Raw genomic sequence first — 18,816 nt, 5'->3', positions numbered from 1 at the left:
TCAGAGTTGTGTCACCTCGAGTCATTAAAGCAAAAGGGGAACAAACACTAAGAAATTCTGACATGTATGTTAATATTTCAAAGACTCCACTTTTTACTCTGTTATGCTGATAATGTAATTTGTAATGAAAAAAGTGGTCTCAGTCCCGCTCCCTATCTGTGGCCATCGGTGCACTGATTTTGTAAAAGCACGTGTTATTGATGTTTGTATCGCTCAGTCATTCTTAGAAGAGAAACGCGTGACGTGCGGCGCCGAACGGAAGATGCTATTCACAGAACAGGGGGGGACAAGCGAAAAATGCGGCCAGTGCATGCTGAAATCGCCATTTTACGTCCTGAATGGAATGTGTGGCAAAATCAGTTATCTCCATCTGTTTGTTATTTCCGTCTTCGGCAGTGTGAGGCTGATAAATCCACCCCCTTTTATGTAATCCTTTGGACCTTATGCTAACTATTTAAACGGCCTGGGAGTCGCTAAAACCTAGCAGCAGTGCAATAAATGCAACGTGCTGGTGGAACTTCAAAACACCATGTGGTCAACACTAGTTAGCGTGGTTTTCCTGCTCACCTGCGTCTGTATGTATCTTGGTGTCCATATTGTCATATATTCAGCTTTCACTATGAGCCTCTTGCTGATGGCCCAGGCACTGAGCCAGAGGGGAAGAGGTATGTCTGAGGGATTTGAGAGGGCAGTGTTAATAACAGGCTGTGACAGTGGATTTGGGTATCAACTTGCCAAGACACTGGACAGCATGGGATTCATCGTGTTTGCTGGGTGTTTATGCTCTGATGGTCATGGAGCTCAAACACTGGCCAAAGAGGGATCTCAGCGTTTAAGTGTGCTGCAGTTGGATGTAACCAGAGATGAAGATGTGAGGCTGGCTAAGGCCCTTGTGGAAGCAAACCTACCAGAGAAAGGTACATTTTTTTTGCCTTGTTTTACTTGCTGGTACTTTTTGGGATTGATCATCTCATTTTCTATTTCTTGATTATCTGACCTGGTCTTGTCGTGTCTTCCCTTCCAGGCCTTTGGGCTGTTGTAAACAATGCCGGCATCAGTGACTGGGGAGAGACTGAATGGAATTCCATCGAAGACTACCAGAAAATGGCAGACATCAATTTGTTTGGCTCCATCCGTACTTCGATTGCATTTCTGCCTCTTGTACGAGCATCCAAAGGTTTGTCAGACAGAACCTCAAACATGCACTGTCAGTAATGCCATGATGTATTATGCATGTGTGTCTTGTATGCTACATTATGGTTTGCATCATTCACCACTCTCTTCATTTTCTTTTTCAATACATCTTCATCTGCAGGTCGTATGGTATTTGTGTCAAGCATCTTTGCCTTCTTTAATTGTTTGAACATGGGAGCATACAGTATATCCAAAAGAGGGCTGGAGGCCTTTGCTGACTGCCTGAGGGTTGAGCTGGCCAGTTTTGACGTAAAGGTAAAAGTCATGCAGCTCATAAATGCAGCTCATACTGCAGTGCTTGAATTCTTGATTTTAAGAGATTCTGGTTGACTGTACTACATGTTTCTCTCTATTTTAGGTCAGCATTATTCAGCCAGGAAACTTTGGACCAGCTACAAACATCAGAACTAAGAAAACAACCCAAGAAATATGGGATAAATTGGATGAGGAACATAAAGCAATTTTCAACAGAAGTTACGTTGAGATTGCAAATTCGTACTCCCAGTCTTCATGCAATGCAGGGTTTAAAGATTGCCGCATGGTCATTGATGCTATGGTGCATGCTCTTACTGCCCCTAATCCAAAAGCACGTTACCTACTTGTCTCTTCGATGGAGATGATCTTTTTTTCTGTATTTCCTTTTTTGCCCACGGTTATCAAAGATGCAGTGTTTAAAATTTCCCCGATTTACCACAAGCGCAAAGCGATGCTTTATGCCTGAAATTTGATTTCAGATTTATATCTGATGCGACTTGAAGGTTTATGATTTCAGAATCAGATTCAGATCTCAACTTTAGTAGTCAACCGTTAGATAATGGCCAAATGATAAGGAATTGCTAAGTATTTGGAAATTGGTCCTTGGTGTCACTCACATGGTTGGCCACATGGCTTATCATTGCACAAAGTGTTTCCACAGCTATCACGTCTTACCACGTTACAAGTACATAGTCTTTATGAGTAGATAATATTTGTTATTTTTGTTTGAAGTTTTAGTGGACAACCACAGCCACATTTCCTGAGTTCGGTATAAGAAGCAGAACTAGAAATGCTGAAATGTTAGTTGTGTCCAGGATGATGAACAGAGATGTCAAAGATTATAAAATTACTAAAAAAAGTATATTGTGCGTTTGCCTCCCACACTGCCACAAACACCTCCAACACTCCACGGCCTCAAAGAGTGGAGAAAAAGTGTTACACGTTTCTGCAAGTGCATAGGTTTCTGTGGCCTAGTGGGTGGACAGTTTTAGCTCTTCAGAACTTACACCTCTGTATGGATGACCAGTCGGGATGTGGGTGTCGATGCTTAAGTATCAGCACTTTTGATACTGTGTTTCACTTTGATAACTGATGTTCATATTAAAGGAGCATATAAACAATGTCATAGTTTTCATGTTTTCATTGTTATAGTATACTATTCAACCCCCCAGTCCACACAGCCCATTTACGGAAGCTGTTTTTAAGCCAAAAATTTAAGTGAAAAGGTCAAGTAAAAATAAAATTAATTATGACTGTTTGACACATCAAACCGCACAACTGTTAGAAGTGGAAAAGAAATAATAAAATACAAGAGTAATATTGGATATAGGCCCTTCAAATAATTAATGGTATTAAACGTTTGATGCTGAAAAGTGAAAAAAAAAAATGCTTATGCCAAATAAATACAATTTGGGAGATCAAATGAAGTTATTTAATCCCAATAAATGGCCAGTCTGCATGGCATTTTATGTAACACTAATAAAAGAGCTTAAATATTTTTGATGTCCATTTACTGGTTACAAAAAAATTAGCTTTTACTTAGAAATAGAGAACAATACAAAAATCTGAAAAAAGGCTATTTAAAAAATAAGATAAGTAAAAGCAAGGAGAAATATTCCAAACTCTGCACTATATCTAGGTCACTATTCAAATTCAAATTCAAGTTTGTGACATTATCCATGTTAAAGGGGAACTCCACCAATTTTTCCAAATTTCTGAATAATTCAGTCCTTGAGATGCAAACAGCATCATTCAGAGTGGTTTGATGAGAAATGGTTCACTGTAGAGAAACCTGTCAACTCAAATTTCTTTACAGTGGTGGTGATGGGAACACAAAACATCAAAAATATAGCCATTTTATTTACTATCCAAAATCACCAGTGCGCCTACGCATGCCTTTCGAGTTTTTATTTGTAATGTTGATGATGTTAAAAAACAAAAGGCAGAAATCTGAATCTGAAATAATCTGAAAATCTGAAATAAATTTTCTTTGGGGACCATTTTGCCTTAGAACACCCTCTATGTATCCATCCACCATGAAAAGAATGAAATAATTTGATTAAAATACATTTTAGGCCTAAAATTTATCACAAAACTACCGCAAAACAATGTGTCAGATATCAGGCTGAGTATTCGTGGCCATCTCATGTCATAACTTTTTGTGACGGAGCTTTGAGAGACATTGAACTATTCAGGCATCTGGTTCCTACCACAACCACTGTAAACTATTCTGACTCTAAAACGAAGCATTTCACATCAAACCACTTTGTTTACATCTTAACCATTTAATTATGTAGGATTGTTTTTAAAAATCGGTGGAGTTCTCCTTTAAGGCCTTTGTACAAAAGGGTCAGATTTTTTTTTTGTCTTATTCCTTCCACTGAAACGGTTCACAAAACTCTTCAGATGACTCTCAGGTGGATTTGATCTACTCATCAGAGGCTTTTATCACTGTAAATGATCAGAGTTGTGTCACCTCGAGTCATTAAAGCAAAAGGGGAACAAACACTAAGAAATTCTGACATGTATGTTAATATTTCAAAGACTCCACTTTTTACTCTGTTATGCTGATAATGTAATTTGTAATGAAAAAAGTGGTCTCAGTCCCGCTCCCTATCTGTGGCCATCGGTGCACTGATTTTGTAAAAGCACGTGTTATTGATGTTTGTATCGCTCAGTCATTCTTAGAAGAGAAACGCGTGACGTGCGGCGCCGAACGGAAGATGCTATTCACAGAACAGAGGGGGACAACCGAAAAATGCGGCCAGTGCATGCTGAAATCGCCATTTTACGTCCTGAATGGAATGTGTGGCAAAATCAGTTATCTCCATCTGTTTGTTATTTCCGTCTTCGGCAGTGTGAGGCTGATAAATCCACCCCCTTTTATGTAATCCTTTGGACCTTATGCTAACTATTTAAACGGCCTGGGAGTCGCTAAAACCTAGCAGCAGTGCAATAAATGCAACGTGCTGGTGGAACTTCAAAACACCATGTGGTCAACACTAGTTAGCGTGGTTTTCCTGCTCACCTGCGTCTGTATGTATCTTGGTGTCCATATTGTCATATATTCAGCTTTCACTATGAGCCTCTTGCTGATGGCCCAGGCACTGAGCCAGAGGGGAAGAGGTATGTCTGAGGGATTTGAGAGGGCAGTGTTAATAACAGGCTGTGACAGTGGATTTGGGTATCAACTTGCCAAGACACTGGACAGCATGGGATTCATCGTGTTTGCTGGGTGTTTATGCTCTGATGGTCATGGAGCTCAAACACTGGCCAAAGAGGGATCTCAGCGTTTAAGTGTGCTGCAGTTGGATGTAACCAGAGATGAAGATGTGAGGCTGGCTAAGGCCCTTGTGGAAGCAAACCTACCAGAGAAAGGTACATTTTTTTTTGCCTTGTTTTACTTGCTGGTACTTTTTGGGATTGATCATCTCATTTTCTATTTCTTGATTATCTGACCTGGTCTTGTCGTGTCTTCCCTTCCAGGCCTTTGGGCTGTTGTAAACAATGCCGGCATCAGTGACTGGGGAGAGACTGAATGGAATTCCATCGAAGACTACCAGAAAATGGCAGACATCAATTTGTTTGGCTCCATCCGTACTTCGATTGCATTTCTGCCTCTTGTACGAGCATCCAAAGGTTTGTCAGACAGAACCTCAAACATGCACTGTCAGTAATGCCATGATGTATTATGCATGTGTGTCTTGTATGCTACATTATGGTTTGCATCATTCACCACTCTCTTCATTTTCTTTTTCAATACATCTTCATCTGCAGGCCGTATGGTATTTGTGTCAAGCATCTTTGCCTTCTTTAATTGTTTGAACATGGGAGCATACAGTATATCCAAAAGAGGGCTGGAGGCCTTTGCTGACTGCCTGAGGGTTGAGCTGGCCAGTTTTGACGTAAAGGTAAAAGTCATGCAGCTCATAAATGCAGCTCATACTGCAGTGCTTGAATTCTTGATTTTAAGAGATTCTGGTTGACTGTACTACATGTTTCTCTCTATTTTAGGTCAGCATTATTCAGCCAGGAAACTTTGGACCAGCTACAAACATCAGAACTAAGAAAACAACCCAAGAAATATGGGATAAATTGGATGAGGAACATAAAGCAATTTTCAACAGAAGTTACGTTGAGATTGCAAATTCGTACTCCCAGTCTTCATGCAATGCAGGGTTTAAAGATTGCCGCATGGTCATTGATGCTATGGTGCATGCTCTTACTGCCCCTAATCCAAAAGCACGTTACCTACTTGTCTCTTCGATGGAGATGATCTTTTTTTCTGTATTTCCTTTTTTGCCCACGGTTATCAAAGACGCAGTGTTTAAAATTTCCCCGATTTACCACAAGCGCAAAGCGATGCTTTATGCCTGAAATTTGATTTCAGATTTATATCTGATGCGACTTGAAGGTTTATGATTTCAGAATCAGATTCAGATCTCAACTTTAGTAGTCAACCGTTAGATAATGGCCAAATGATAAGGAATTGCTAAGTATTTGGAAATTGGTCCTTGGTGTCACTCACATGGTTGGCCACATGGCTTATCATTGCACAAAGTGTTTCCACAGCTATCACGTCTTACCACGTTACAAGTACATAGTCTTTATATTTGTTATTTTTGTTTGAAGTTTTAGTGGACAACCACAGCCACATTTCCTGAGTTCGGTATAAGAAGCAGAACTAGAAATGCTGAAATGTTAGTTGTGTCCAGGATGATGAACAGAGATGTCAAAGATTATAAAATTACTAAAAAAAGTATAGTGTAGTCAATTATATTCATTCTTCATATTTCAAAAGATGGAAAAAATGAATGTATATACATGAAGACAGTATATTATTTACTGCTTGAAACAGAACTCTTGAAAAATTGTATAAAATGTCTAAAAATGTAATTTGGCAAATAGTTTGTAATATTTAAATCCACTTTGCATGACTTATTATTGTATGTAAAATGACAAAAATGTAATATGGTAAGTCAATCCAAGCTTTAGAGTAGATATAAAGATGTTTCTCTGTATGTTCAGCAGTTCTGAGCATAAGCAGGGGAGTCTTTTTCTTTTGTGTGAGGCCAAATAAAGAACAAACTGCAGAAGGAAATCTTATCAGAGCCCCAGATTTGAACAAAGGTGTCCTGTTTGCTGAACAGATACTTCTCCTTTTTTAGCAGACTGGCTATGGACATGTAGGCTCATGTGTGAAGCGTAGTTTGGTTGCAATCATGTAGTGTGTAGCACTAGAGGTGGGCAAAATGACAATATTTTATTGTTGTCATGATAAATTTTGATACTATAATTTAAAAAAAGCTTCTTTTTTTTTAAACACATTATCGCTATCAACAGTACTAGAGATAAAAAGAGCTATATTTCGCCCAACCCTGTGCAGCACCACGTACTGTCTGTTGTGTGTTTGTTCCTCCATATTTTACTGTATTCTCTTTGACGTAAGCAGTTTTTATTCTAAAATCAAAATAGAGGAAGTAGAGAGGGTCGGTGTATTAACATGATTATTTGTTTTGAGTGAGCTGGTGTTTGTGCATTTGCTGCAAGTCTCTTCATGGTTAAGCTTGTTGTGTTCACAAACCTGCAATAAACTGGTGTTGATTTCATCTAAACAGTCGTGCCAGTGTATATTGATCTAGTACAAGAATGTGTTTTCATTTTGTTTTCCATATGCAAAAGTTGTGTACACAGGTGGGTCCTTGGCAAATAACGTTTCCCTGTTGAAGTGATGTATGTATGTTAGACAGACAGATATGTGTGGAAATGACTGAGGGAAATGTTTGGGTGTCATGGGGCACTTGAAGGCAAAATGTGTTTGATTATTGGCATGCTTAGCAGAAAATTAGTCTGTAGATATGGAGCACTGATGCGCAGAAAAGTAGTCCACAGATGTCGAGAGGAACCACAGAAATTTATCTCTTCAGTTTCAGACTGTGCGCTCGTTGGTATTCTTATCATCTATCAGCCCCTGCCGAAAACCCAAAATGTCGCATTATCTATCTTTTTATCTATAGCCATTGTACTTTTGAAGAAGTTTGAATGTCACTGTTAACTGATTCCCTGTAAGGATGTTAGCTCAAATTCAGCCTCAGTTAGAGTTGCACAGTGTTTGCATTTGACCCACTTACAAGGCAACTGTATAATATTGTGTTCTACCTGCTGTGAGGAATTTTCACCTTCAGCAGGGGAAGCATCTCCTGCAACTGGACTAAAAGTGTGCCTCAGAGCACATCTAGACCATTAAATACTCAGGGGCAAAGAACAGTAACATGGATCCAACCTTTTTCAGCAATTTTTTGCAGTTGTCTGCTAAATTTTTGAAATGTAAATCAAGAGAAAACTGAATTATTGATTATTGGTACTAATAAAAAAAGGAAGTTGGTTTGTGAGAAGCTCGGCTCTTTTGCTTCATATACCAAACCTGAAGTATGAAACCTGGGTGTCATCTTAAACACTGAGCTCTGTTTCATCCCGCATGTAAACACAGTCAGTAAAGCTTTTCATCATTTGAGAAAAGGAAGTTTGCTGAATTTCGGCCTTTTCTATCTCAGAGCGTCACTTGTTCATGTGTTTGTTACAGCAGGGTTGATTACTGTAATGCTCTCCCTATGAACACAGTACATCCTGTACAACTCATACAAAATGCGGCAGCATGCGTCCTAACAAAAACAAAATAGAGATCATATCAGTCCCGTTCTGAAAGAACTGTACTGGCAGCTTGTATCTTTTAGGATAGATTTTAAAGTTCTAACTAGTCTTAAAGCACCGCTTACATCACAGAATGTCTGTTTATGTGATCTTAGATCTACAGATACTGGCCCTCTGCAAACAGCTTCTGTAAAATACAGAAAACAAGGAGAGGTTACGCTTTCAGTTACACTTCTAAAACTGAGAAACTCAGTTCCACCTTTTATTAGACAGTCAACCTCTGTGCATACTTTCAAGAAACATTTGACAATGTATCTCTTTAATTTAGCTTTTAGTTAAATTTTGACCTTTCTTGTTGTATTTGTGCAATGTCTTTACTTCATATGATTTAAATACTTTTTTCCACATATTGCTGAACAGTAACTACATAATAGAAGAAAATCAAGTTTCTCCTACTACTGTTAAACTTTATCACCTGTGTGTAAAGCACTTTGTGCTGCCACTGGTATAAAAAGTGCTCTATAAATAAATTATCATTAAACAAGCAAAGTGTGTTTGTGCATCCATGTTTTGATAGGATGGCAATAGTCATTAATTCTGCATCAGGAGTAGTGTAAAAAGGTTACTTATTAACCCTTTGTAACGGCTCCTGTACACAAATACAGAGTGTAGCCCTACATGTAAAGCCTGAGGTTAATGCAAATACTGTGTGAATATGATGGTTCAGTTACTCTTTCCTGATCATGTGTGTAGAATCTGTTTACAAAGTATGTTAATGAAACACCTATTTTGAATAAATACACTTGCATAAACCAGCTGGAGTATGCTTGTATTTCAAAAAACGGCAAATTGTACACACACTGAGCAAGAGTGCTAAAGCAGAAATGTAGCAAAGTGTATATGCATGCAAAATGTAGTATCTGTTCTCTAATCAGCTAACCAACACTGATGATGTGGCATAGAGCTGGCACACCATTTTGCAAGATGTTAAATCTGAATGTCAGAATTTTTTAAATAAACAGTTACACATGTTTTCTCCTTCAGTTTACAGTTTTATTTACAATTGTAAATAAAAACAAAATTTTAAATAACATGAAAATCATGTAATTCTGTGATATATTAAAATATGTAAATCAGGAATCTCAATTGAAGCAGTCCTCAACATCTGTGAAGTGTGTTTTAGAACTCCCTACATGAATCCATTATTGCTATGTACAAAAGCTAAACTGCCCACTGAAGACAAATTCCCATAGAAATCAGTACCTCAGTCATGACTTTTGGTGACAAATGCCAACCAAGGGCAATATTACATGTCTCTGTCCTTTCTCAGTTACAAAAAGCTCATGGCAGCTGAGAGAAAATTCATTGCTCCCTTTTATAATGTGTGTTACATTGTAAATGAGGAGGGGTTCTCATGATTGGATTCGCCAGATTTGTGTGCCGGAATGTAGAGTTCTGAGGTTTGCTGGGAGGAGCGTGCTGAAGAGAAGTATCTCTTCCCTAAGCACCACAGGTCTTCCATAATCTTACAGAAATGATTCCTGAACTTCACTCCGATGAAGGCGTAGAGGATAGGGTTGAGGCAGCAGTGGAGGTAGGCCACACACCGGGTTGCAGACAAAGCCAACAGAATGTTCTGTTCTGCCTCGCAGCTTCTCTCTCCGAACAGATTGCCAGTGTGGACCAGAATGAGGATGTTATAGGGGAGATGGCAGAGGATAAACACGATGACCACTGCCAGAACTACACGCACTGCCTTGTGCCTCTGGTAGTTCTGCGCCCTGAGCAGAGTTAACACAATGCTGCAGTAGCAGAAGCCCATCACAAACATGGGCACAAAGAAACCCACAGTGACCTGTGTGCTGGGCACCAGGACTCTCATCAGATTCGCTGTTGTACCTGTCTCCAAGCTGAGGACACACTCAGCTTCCTCCATTCCATCAAAGCTCTTCTCCACATACCGATCGTAGAAGATGAACGTTGGCATAGATAATGCAACGGCAAGAAGCCAGATTATGGAGGAAACTGAGCCCGGCTGTATATCTGGGCTTTGGTGCGAATTCCAATAGAACGGCTTGCTTTAACGATGGCCACGTAGCGGTCTCCACTAATGCAGGCCAACAGGAGCATGCTGCTGTACAGGTTGATGCTGTAGGTTCCTGTTAATAGTTTACATGCCCAGCTGCCCATGCTCCAGCTGTACTGCTCATTATATATGATCAGTGGCAGGGCAATGACAAAGAGGAGATCTGCTAAAGCCACATTGACTAGGTAGATGTCAGTCATGGTCTTGGCCTTTCTATAGAATGCATACGTCACAAGAACCAGAACATTGCCCACTAGTCCAAGGGCACAAATTAAAGAGTAGATGCAGGTTTGTATTGTCATTTGTTGTCCATGTTTACCTTTCAGATCACATGGTGATGTATCATCTCCCCCCCAGTCATAAAATGTAGAGTTATCATCTGTTTCATTACTGAAATCCATGTCTTGCGACATCCTGTAAAAAAAGAAGAATGAATGAAACACTAACTAGTCTGTATTTTATGTCACCTTACAACAGATGCTTCTTTGTCATTTTATCTCAAGCTGCAATGGCATCTAATTTAGGCCTGATTCAGTTGTGTTAAACTCTGAATTAAGTAGAACCAGTCTGATTTGATGCCCACACTAAAACAAGATGAGGGCATCATTTGCAATTGGATTCATTACATCTCTGTGGTCATTTCCTAGAAGAATACAGAACTCGCCTTCCCTAGAATTTGACGGCTGTAGTGGCACCATTTGTTCAGGTGAAGGCACTGCTTGGAAATCAAGAGTAAATATAAGTCATACAATACTTTTACAGAGGTGAATTAGAAGCATATTCAGAAAAATAATTATTCTGCTATCTCTGTGATGGCATATTACATCCTATTATGGCTGAAAGCAGGCCCAAAGCTGAGAAAGTTGTGCTGGATGCACTTTTTGACCCAAGAGATGATTTAAACTTCTACAGTCACTGCAGAGCTGTAGGAGTTAATGTCAAAAAGTGTGCATGCTATGTTCGGCTCAAAGACAGTTTGAGGTCCTTTGACAAAGAGACTAAGTGCTAAAACTTGCATAACATCCACATGTACATGGTACAGACGTCATCACTTTCCAAACTAACCATCTTATCTGTTTGAAATGAGCAACACACTGGTTAAGATGTTCTCTCTGGTGTCTCAAAGATGGCAGATTTCTAAGTATTTAATATTTATTAGGTTGAAGCTAATAAATGTTTCTGTGTATTAAATTTTGAGGACATACGTCTGTTGTCACAAGTGTGGTAGATAAACTATGAAAGCCACTTTTGACTATACCGTGTGAACTTTTTTCCTTCATGAACAGCTGATGTCATCAGAGATAACTCCACTAGAGTTCTAGCTACAAACATGAAAAGGCTTTTGTGTCCCCATTTCCTCGTCAGACATGCTAGGCGTGACATCAAGCTTATACTGTAATTTTAACACAGACAGGGGTGAGACGGTTACTTTGCCAAATGTTCCAGACTGCCGGTTACTGCAGTCACATTTCAGTCGCCGCATATTATAAGGGACACAATTCTATTAGAACTGACCACTTTCTGTTACTTATGTTTAGTAAATTTGATATTTTAATTCATAAAATAAAGTAGCAAATCCAAAAGTTTGGACGCATGTTTTTCTGATTTCCTAAATGAAAATAACTTCCACCAATTTCTCTAAATGTCTGCATAATTCAGTGGTTGAAATGTAAACAATGTCATTCAGAGTGGTTTAATGTGAAATGGTTCATTCGTAGAGAAACTTACTGACCCTTATTTATTTACCATATTTATTTACAGTGGTGGTGATAGGAGCCAGGGGTCCTGATGTCTACAACATAAATATAACCATTTTATTTATTTTTCAAAACCACCAGCGTACACAAGTCTTCTGAGGTTGTTATGTAATGATGATGATAAATAGTGGTAAATCTAAAGAAAAAAAAAAAGTTTTCTTTCAGGACTATTTTGCATTGCATTATTACTATTTTTAGAACATCCTTACTGTCTCCCTCCACCATTAACAGTTTCGAATAAATTGATTCAAATATGTTTTAGGCCAAAACTGATCTCAAAACTACTGTAAAACAATGTCTCAGACATCAGGCTGAGTATTCATAACCATTTAATGTAATAACTTTGTGTGATGTAGCTTTTAGAGGTCTTAAACTCTTCAGATGTCTGGTTGCCATCACCACCGCTGTGAACAATTCTGACTTACTAAGTTTCTCTAGAATTAAGCAATTTTGCACAAATCTACTCTAAATGACTTTGTTTACGTTTTAACCATTTAATTATGCTGCATTTTTGAAAAATCGGTGGAGTTCCCCTTTAAGACTTCCTTACAGAGAACACACTTCTGTGCATTTTAATGCACAATTACTGTTTATTTGCTGAAGTTAACATGTTAATATATATACATACTTATAATTTAAAACGTAAAACGTTGCCTGTGAAAAAAGTTTTGACACATTTTATACTCAGCAAAGAAATAAGAAATGTTGCAGAGAATGTCATATTTAGGTCAGCTCTCTGTGGAGGATGTGTTATTTAACTCTCAGCAAAACATAATTTGACTGGAAGTGTTCAAAGTTTTGCCTATGACTGTATCTGTAACTGGAAGTGGGAACACCACAAGGATGTGTTAGTTCTCTGCTTCTGTTTACATTGTATACAAATGATTGTCAAGCTCAGGAACCAGATATTTTTATTTTCAACTATTCTGATGATTCTGAGTTACTTGCTGTATTAATCTATTTCAGCACGGTGTTAATAGGCTTGCAGGCCGGTGCAACCAAAATGCTCTTATTATCTACACAAGGAAGACAGAGGAGATTTTTTTGGTTTCTCTCCAGATTCATATCCACCTCTATTAAGAATTCATAATCAGGAAATTAAGCAGGTTCTGTCCTATAAATATCTTGATGTACATGTAGATGCAACACTGTCATGTCATACTGATTATGTCTGCAATAAGGTACAGCGAGTATCTTTTCCTTTGCAGGTTATGATCTTTTGGGGCCAATAATCAGATTTTGTTTTCTTTACACTACAGTAATCCAGAGTGTGATGCAATACTGTGTGACAGCATGGTATAGTTGTTTGGTGAAATTAAGGACTAGACTGCTTAGATTGAAATGAATTTGTTCTAAGATTGTAGGTCTTTGGATTTCCTATAGATTTTACAACATCTATAGGAAAAAGTATGGTAAGATCAGAATGTAGTATCACATTTTCTATATGGTCAAAGCAACATCTTGCCTTTGGTGCTTGTTTATCCCTCAGTCAGTTGTGATACTTAATCAAAAGAGCCTGTTTAGATAAGTAAATATGTAGCAACATATACACTTACAGTGCATGATTAAGGGTAGTGGAGAGCACTGTGGAATCTGGAGATGTTGTAAAGTGCATTGTTGTGATTTGCTGTAAGGCTGTTTGTCTGTGAAAGTTTTTTTTTTTGGCTTAATTGAGCCGCTGTGATGCGAGACATGTTTCAGAGAAATCTGACAATAAAGTGTGTCAGTATGAACAGTGGTACATAAACCAGGCCATATTTGTACCTCTACTCAAGTTTTTTTGAAAGGGTCTATTCCAAAAGTATCTATTCCAAAATAAATACTTTTACCGAGTATGAGTTTATGTTACTTCACATACCTTTTCCAAATAGCTAGAACAGGTGTGTTGGGAGCTGAGCTAGAGCAAAAACGTGGGATGTCTAGTGTTGCCTTTGAGGATTGGTTTGACTGCTGGTGTATTAGGAGCTCAAAGAAATACCATTTCTCTCTTAATTTGGCTGTTTTACAATATCCATACTAAAATACTGGATAACAGTGAGTAGCTGCATCAACAACACTGTGCAAAAGTCAGAGACCACCCTTCATTTGTTTAATTTCCAGTCAAAACAGCTACATTTTTCAATTTTTCAGGAAAAAATTCTGAATAGATTAGATATGACATTATCCACTTGCAAAAGGAAGAAAGTCAAGGCAAAATAAGTGAAAAAACAGGAGTTTCCAAAACTGGTTTTTAAAATGGTTAAAAGATACAGAGACTAACAACTGCGCAAGACCTGGTAGACCACCAAAACCGTCCCCATCAGATAAACAGTACTTAAAGCTTTCATCTTTGAGAAAGAGGACAAAATCAAGCTTGCTTCAGATGTGAAAAAACCCACAGGTGTTTCTGTCCATCCTTCCACTGCCAGAAAACAACTCAACACTATGAGTCTGAAAGGATGTGTAGCTGTCAAAGGAGAGACAATAACTGCCAAAAAACGGAATAACGTTTGCAAATTGAGCAAAGAAGCTGCTGGTGTTCTCAGAACAATGGACTGATCACCCCTTGACACATTTCAATGTGTTTGAGATCACTTCGATCATGAGAAGCAGAAACTGCAGCCAGCTCATAAGACTGACATTTGGAGATTTCTTTGAAAAACTGAAAGCAAGTCTCCCAGAAGATAAAAGCTGTAATAAAGGCAAAGAGTGAACATATCAAACTCTGAAAAGAGATACTCTTTCAGTTGTTGAAGCTTCTCTGTAATATTTTGTTAAATGAATACATCTTGTACTTAATGACCATTTTGACTGGAAATGAAATAAATGAAAGATGGTCTCTCGTTTTGCACTGTGCTGTATACAGTATGATGGCTTTGGAACACAGATGCTTGAGTTGAAGCGGTACTGAGACTATGACAGATATTGCGCACCGTTTCTGTTCATGGCAGAATGTGGTAAGTGGGTAACCTACATGCCTGTTTCCCAGACCTGCTTGTTTCCGTTTGTTACTGAGTGAGTTATGTTCAGCAGGAAAACACTAAATATGCAGCGTAGTACATTACTCCAGGACTAATAATGGGAAACACTGTTCTAATCAGTAACAGCTGAATTTGCTGAGGCTTTAGTGTCCAACTGAGGAGCTCCTAGTCACCCTGGGACTAGCTCTGAGTTTGCTGACAGATACATATTATATGCTTGTACAATAATAAAACTATTTGGAGCTTTAAGTAATCTCTGTTGAACCAGTAGTTTGGACTGGCTGAAGCAGTCAGAGTGTGAGAAATGATTATGTATCAGTAGTTTGGACTGACTGAAGCAGTCAGAGTGTGAAAAATGACTATGTATCAGTAGTTTGGACTGACTAAAGCGGTCAGAGTGTGAGAAATGATTAATTATCATTAGTTTGGACTGACTGAAGCAGTCTACTTAAAGGAGAATTCCACTAATTTTTACAAAATAACTGCATAATTCAAACGTTCAGATGTAAACAACAGTCATTTAGAGTGGACTGATATGAAATGCTTCATTCTAGAGAAATGTACTGAGTAAGAATTGTTCAAACAGTGGCGAAGCAACATCTGAAGAGTTTAATGTCTCTAAAAGCTACATTAAAAGAAGCTCTTAGATAAATGGTTACAATTGTTTTATGATAGTTTTGAGACAAGCTTTTGGTCTCAAACACACACACACACACACACACACACACATATATATATATATATATATATATATATATATATATATAATATGTATAACTCACATATATATATTCATGCCAGAGAGGTACATATTGGCCATTGTCAGGCAAAATGAACTCTCAGAAATAAAGTTAGTAAACTGTCACTGGGGTGGGACCCTCAAGGGTACATTGCAGTACCTATAGTCAGGGAACATAATTGTACCATAATCCACTGAAGTCATATTTTCTAAGTTGTATAGACTCCACACACCCCGTCTCGTCTCCAGGCTTTTTATTTTATCTTTCTGTTTTAAAACATTAGGTTATGAAAGGGGACAAATATGTACTTTTCACCTGGAAAAACTTCTTTAAGATACAAAATTAGACCTTAAAACCACTGTTGTACCTTTGAGGGTACATTTACATTGTTTGTACCTTGAACAAAAAATGTACCTGCACAGAACCTTTATTTCTAACAGTGTAGCACTCAAAGAATCTGGGTCAGAAAGTTACACTACAGTAACAATTGCACATCAGACCACTCTGAATGATGTTGTTTACACCTCAACCACTGAATTATGCAGAATATTCAGGCTATTTAGGATGAAATCTTTTATACTAACACTGGAGCAGAAGTCTGAGGATATCTGTACTTAAATTAGGGCTGGGCAATATGACAATATTGTTATTGTTATAAATTATGTCACAATACAATACAACACGCTTTCCTTAACATGTTGTGGATCTCATTAGTACTTGTAGAATGAGTACCTAAGGAACCTTTAAATGCATGGTTCTATAGAGAACCATGACACTTTTTAAACTTTAAAGACACTTTTACATAATATAAAGGCTCTAAATCAAAGACTTTTTTCACAGAACTACACATCCAAACCAAGAGCCATTTAGGCGCCTCTATTTGTGAGAGTGTAAAATAAAGGCATTTATTGTTTTATTTCTGTGTTTTCCAGTTTCAGCCACTTTTATGCAGGCAAAGCATAACACTGCAATTATCTATACATTTTTGCTTCCCAACTCAAAGAGTAATTCCACTTGTTTGAAAGCTTGTCGGTGGCTCATGTCTATTTCTTTTTGACGCCTGTGAATCAGACAACTGACCTGATTAGAGATGAGAAAAATAGGACATGCACAAGCAGCCTTGTTCCTACACAGAGAACAACAAACAGGGTAGTGTACCTGAGCTATGTGCTCCCAGCTTAGACGTCCTCTTCTTCTTCTTAAAAAGTAAGTAAACAGCAAGCTGGTCTGGTCCAACTTCAAGAGTTCAGCCAAAAGACACCTGAGATTTGGCTCTTGTGAGAGATGCCCCTTTTATGAGGTGGGACCTGCTCCTCTGGATCATGCAGCCAAACAGTGTTGACAGTTTGTTGTTGGTGTTGCACCTACACGGCTCCTTTAATCTGCCGAGGCTTGCAGTCCTTTTGAGTAACTTCCTACCTGTGATGACAAAATATGTACAGTTAGCTGTAGTCAGCCAGTCTGCACTCCAGACAGCTTTTCAAAGAGCTCTGAGAACTGATACCATCTTAGATACAGTTTAGGTGTGTTCCACTGCATTTTTTCCCCTCTTTAGCTATTATACATTTCGATGGAAAGGCAGGGTTGCATGTGTTATTCATGACAAATGATGGGTAGCGTGTGTATTTATACATCTGTGAAGGTGCACAAAAGAGGTGAAAACATTTCAAAGAAAATGCTTAACATGAAATGACCCTAAACAATTCAACTACAGTAATATTAATTGAAGAAAACATTCTATTCTTCATACTGCTGCGAGTTCCTGTCAGTGCATTTACATCCCGTATTGTTCCTCTTATCATCTCTTAACATCTCATTTAATCTAGCTTATGTAATTTTTCAGCCTTCTGCCCTTACAGTCCTCCTGCTAGCTCGAACACTGAACATATACTGACTGAATATGTGTCTGAACTTTTAGTACTTAAAGTGTGCTGTGGTAAAGACATCTGTTCACAAAAAAAGAAAGAAAAGAAGCCTTTAAAATGAACCTCGCTTCCATAGTTTGGGTTTTGGCTCCTGCATAGTAGAGTCCTGGTTTTCTGAGCATTGTCAGAAAGAATTCCAGGCTTAGAATAATTTATATTGTGAAATACATATTGCAAATATATATTATCCTAACAGAAACATTAAAATCGTTTACCTGAGGCATCAGAGGGTTTTGGTGAGGTGAACAAACTCAGAAAGTGCTGTTTTAATAATGCACAACCTTTATAGATCAGTAGGGAAGTCACACATGGTATTGTCACAAGGTATTGTGTCATTTAACAACACGTGATTTATAATTCATCGCCACTGATTTAAATATCAAGTAAAACTGATGAAGTGTTTGAGAATTCTACTTTTGATATTTAAAATTAAAAAACAAGACAAAAATCAAAAAACAAGACTTAAATCTCTAAGCGATACAATATGGTAGATGTTCGATTTTTATTGAATATACTTTATTGTTCCCTCTGAGAAACTAAAGTGTACATCTTTAGTTTGTTGACCTAATTAAAGTCTCCAAGCTACATAACAATCTAAAATAATATGAAATTTTAATAGTGCCTTTACAAAATATATAGTTTGTGATTTTTTTTAGAGGTGTTTTGTGGTGTGGGAAGGTTTTAGAGCTGCACTGCGCTGCCCCCTAGTGGTAACACCACAGCTGTCAAAGCAATGAGAGCTGGAAATTTCCTCTTGACGGTTTATCAAAAGGTTCCTCAAACATTTTCGTATGTGTCATCAGTCATGACAGTTCTGTGAGCAGTTTGTGACCACAAACCACTTAATAAAGCAAATACATTTCTGATGTAGTTAAGTTCTGTACAAAGTGGAATAACAAACTTTTAGGTTAGATTTTGAACCGACTTCATAAACTTGAATGAATATAGTTCATTATCAGATACAACACTGAAATACAAGAAGGCCACACTACGATTTCTAATGTATCGCTTTCATGATGAAGGTGAATGTGTCTTCCCTGCTGAAAACAGACCATTAGAATCAATAGGATTAAAACCTGATGGCTTAATGGTTACAATTAGAGACCGCTTGTTTCCTGTAGGACACCTTTAGATCTTATTAGGAAACCCTTAAATGCTTCTGTGGTCAGTCCCAGAACACCTGCTAAACCGTTAGAGTCCTTTACACTGTGATATCAACCCATCAGGAAAACACAGAATACCAATATA

The 18,816-nt window shown here is 38.1% G+C and overlaps 3 protein-coding genes across 3 annotated transcripts; 2 read left to right on the top strand and 1 right to left on the bottom strand.

Moving 5' to 3' along the window:
* The first annotated feature begins 478 nt into the window (after positions 1–478).
* LOC118823780 (D-beta-hydroxybutyrate dehydrogenase, mitochondrial-like) lies at positions 479–2,522 on the top strand. Its single transcript, XM_036593595.1, has 4 exons — positions 479–917; positions 1,025–1,177; positions 1,316–1,449; positions 1,553–2,522. Exons 1-4 carry the CDS (start codon positions 530–532, stop codon positions 1,913–1,915), a joined length of 1,038 nt encoding a protein of 345 aa, XP_036449488.1. The 5' UTR covers positions 479–529; the 3' UTR covers positions 1,916–2,522.
* A 1,866-nt stretch (positions 2,523–4,388) lies between these two features.
* On the top strand, positions 4,389–7,998 carry zgc:113142 (uncharacterized protein LOC503524 homolog). Its single transcript, XM_036593448.1, has 4 exons — positions 4,389–4,827; positions 4,936–5,088; positions 5,227–5,360; positions 5,464–7,998. Exons 1-4 carry the CDS (start codon positions 4,440–4,442, stop codon positions 5,824–5,826), a joined length of 1,038 nt encoding a protein of 345 aa, XP_036449341.1. The 5' UTR covers positions 4,389–4,439; the 3' UTR covers positions 5,827–7,998.
* A 1,441-nt stretch (positions 7,999–9,439) lies between these two features.
* LOC118823759 (C-C chemokine receptor type 6-like) lies at positions 9,440–17,810 on the bottom strand. Its single transcript, XM_036593549.1, is given in 4 exon segments — positions 9,440–10,126; positions 10,129–10,600; positions 16,802–17,062; positions 17,784–17,810. Coding segments are annotated over 2 exon segments (1,110 nt in total). The 5' UTR covers position 10,600; positions 16,802–17,062; positions 17,784–17,810; the 3' UTR covers positions 9,440–9,487.
* Positions 17,811–18,816: the final 1,006 nt, after the last annotated feature.

The sequence above is a fragment of the Colossoma macropomum genome, unplaced genomic scaffold (assembly GCF_904425465.1).
Source record: "Colossoma macropomum unplaced genomic scaffold, Colossoma_macropomum, whole genome shotgun sequence".
Classification (NCBI taxonomy): Eukaryota; Metazoa; Chordata; class Actinopteri; order Characiformes; family Serrasalmidae; genus Colossoma; species Colossoma macropomum.
The sequence above is the reverse complement of the archived record's forward strand: the minus strand, read 5'-3'. Positions and strand labels throughout refer to the sequence as shown.

What these genes read in the sequence shown, in the direction of transcription:
- LOC118823780 (XM_036593595.1), top strand. Translation starts at nt 530, where the DNA reads ATGTGGTCAACACTAGTTAGCGTGGTTTTCCTGCTCACCTGCGTCTGT. An exon ending in AGCAAACCTACCAGAGAAAG is followed by an intron (nt 918 to 1,024) that starts GTACATTTTTTT and finishes CTTCCCTTCCAG; the next exon opens with GCCTTTGGGCTGTTGTAAAC. An exon ending in TGGCCAGTTTTGACGTAAAG is followed by an intron (nt 1,450 to 1,552) that starts GTAAAAGTCATG and finishes TCTCTATTTTAG; the next exon opens with GTCAGCATTATTCAGCCAGG.
- zgc:113142 (XM_036593448.1), top strand. Translation starts at nt 4,440, where the DNA reads ATGTGGTCAACACTAGTTAGCGTGGTTTTCCTGCTCACCTGCGTCTGT. An exon ending in TCTTGTACGAGCATCCAAAG is followed by an intron (nt 5,089 to 5,226) that starts GTTTGTCAGACA and finishes CTTCATCTGCAG; the next exon opens with GCCGTATGGTATTTGTGTCA. An exon ending in TGGCCAGTTTTGACGTAAAG is followed by an intron (nt 5,361 to 5,463) that starts GTAAAAGTCATG and finishes TCTCTATTTTAG; the next exon opens with GTCAGCATTATTCAGCCAGG.